Source organism: Channa argus, chromosome 13, assembly GCF_033026475.1.
Source record: "Channa argus isolate prfri chromosome 13, Channa argus male v1.0, whole genome shotgun sequence".
NCBI classification, from domain to species: Eukaryota; Metazoa; Chordata; class Actinopteri; order Anabantiformes; family Channidae; genus Channa; species Channa argus.
In genome coordinates, this window is record NC_090209.1 from 24,032,098 (window position 1) to 24,033,972 (window position 1,875).

A 1,875-nucleotide genomic window follows, 5' to 3' on the forward strand; every position below is an offset into this window, starting at 1 on the left:
AGTAAGAATTTCCTTTTATTAAAAACTAGAGAATAAAACCAAACTCTCGAGCCAAAATTAGAGGATGGAGTACAAAGTACTCAATGCAGTTTAAAAAAATACACCAAGAGAAATATTTTTTCTGCATAAAATAAATAGAATTACATGAAAAGGAAAACTGCTTCTTGTAACAGATGGAGACGAGAAGGTCTTACGTCTTTTTACTTTTTTTTCTCTCTCTCTACAGTACGTTGGCCTGACTGGACTGAGGCTGCAGTATCTGTAGCGTTATAATAAGCTTTACTGATTTTCTAAACCAGGGGTAGAAAAAAGCATAAATCACAGGGTTTAGACAGGAATTCAATAATAACAGAAAGTTTATAAAAGCATTGGTTGAAGAAGCCATCATGATGTCAGAATGAGACAGAGACACACAATAATATGGACAGAAACACATGAGAAACACAGCAACAACAACTCCAAGAGTCCTGGCTGCTTTCAGCTCTGATTTCTTCACAGTTACAGTCACTGATCTCTGCAGTTTGACAGCTGTAATGTGGGAGCGCATGGCACGAGCCTGAGACACAGCCACCACAAACACTCTCACATACAGAATGATGATGGTGGAAATGGGAAGGATGAAGGCAAATACAATGTGAACAGCTCCAGATATATTAATCACACACTGTCCATAGCAGGAGTTATACCTGCCTGGTTCTTTCAAGTTATCATATAAAATCATAAAGCTGTAGAAAACACAATAAATCCAACACAGCAGAACACAGATCTGAACTCTATGCTGAGTGATTCTGGTGGAATAATGCAGAGGGTCACAGATAGCAACATAACGATCGACTGATATCAGCACCATGTTTACTTCTGATGCACAGACGGTGATGCAGGCTAAGAAAAAAAAGAGAGAACACAACATGTCACCCAGGAGCCAGCAGGGTTCTGTTAAAAGGATTTGAAAAGGCATCACAAACAGCCCCACGAGGAAGTCTGAGACAGCCAGAGAGAGGATGATGAAGTTGGTGGGAGTGTGGAGCTGCCTGGAGGGAGAGAAAATGATGACTGACAATATTATGAACACTCACAGTATTATTATTAATAAAGTAGCTGCCTTATGCAAAAATAGCAAAACAGTTCAAAGGAGAGTAAGTCAAACCAGACAGTTGTGCTCAGAAGACATTTGTTACAGTTGAGATCACTACATGAACATATCATCACAGCTAAGACATGTATCTGTGCCTGAAGTGGGAGATGGAGATGATGACCAGTAGGTTAAGAACCACAGTGAGCAGAGAGATATAGGACATCAGAATGTAAATGAGCATCGACTCAGAGTGAGGACGTGTGTGTTTCTTGCAGGAAGTGTTGAGGAGCTGTGGAAAACAGAGTTCAATTTCTTCCATTATCAAAAAGATGAGGACAGGAGAAACTGCTGAACACGCCTGAGCAAAGTTCTGACACTAAGCTTATTTATTACCCTCCAACCTTCCCCTCCTCCCTCCCTTCCTAGCTCTAAGCCTCTCTTGTCCCTCAGGTTATGTACCATTATTGTCTTCATCTCATTGGATTACTAGATTAGTTATTTTGATAATGCATGAAGTAATGCATGTGTGTAAAATGTACACACATTCTTTTTTCTGTTATGTGCCTTCATGCCGTTTTACAGATTGGCTTGTTTCTTTGATAGTCTACATTATAGATATGTGCACAAAGGGTGTAACAATTACAAACAAGAACCAAAAAAATAGTCATAGTCATTGTAGGTCTTTTTATTGCTTGTAATTGTCAACCCACAGAGAATCATCACCAACTCTGCAGTTGCGCCGCTGTGCTTTATTCAGCTCATTGTATAGGATTTAAGGTTCAAAACTTTGCTCCACTGAG

At 39.6% G+C, this 1,875-nt stretch overlaps 1 protein-coding gene across 1 annotated transcript; it reads right to left on the reverse strand.

The window, feature by feature from the left end:
- Positions 1-220: 220 nt before the first annotated feature.
- On the reverse strand, positions 221-1,537 carry LOC137139290 (trace amine-associated receptor 8a-like). Its single transcript, XM_067526320.1, has 3 exons — positions 1,469-1,537; positions 1,231-1,364; positions 221-1,031 (listed from the first exon to the last, which is right to left on the reverse strand). The coding sequence occupies exons 1-3, from the start codon at positions 1,535-1,537 to the stop codon at positions 221-223; spliced, it is 1,014 nt and encodes a 337-aa protein (XP_067382421.1).
- Positions 1,538-1,875: the final 338 nt, after the last annotated feature.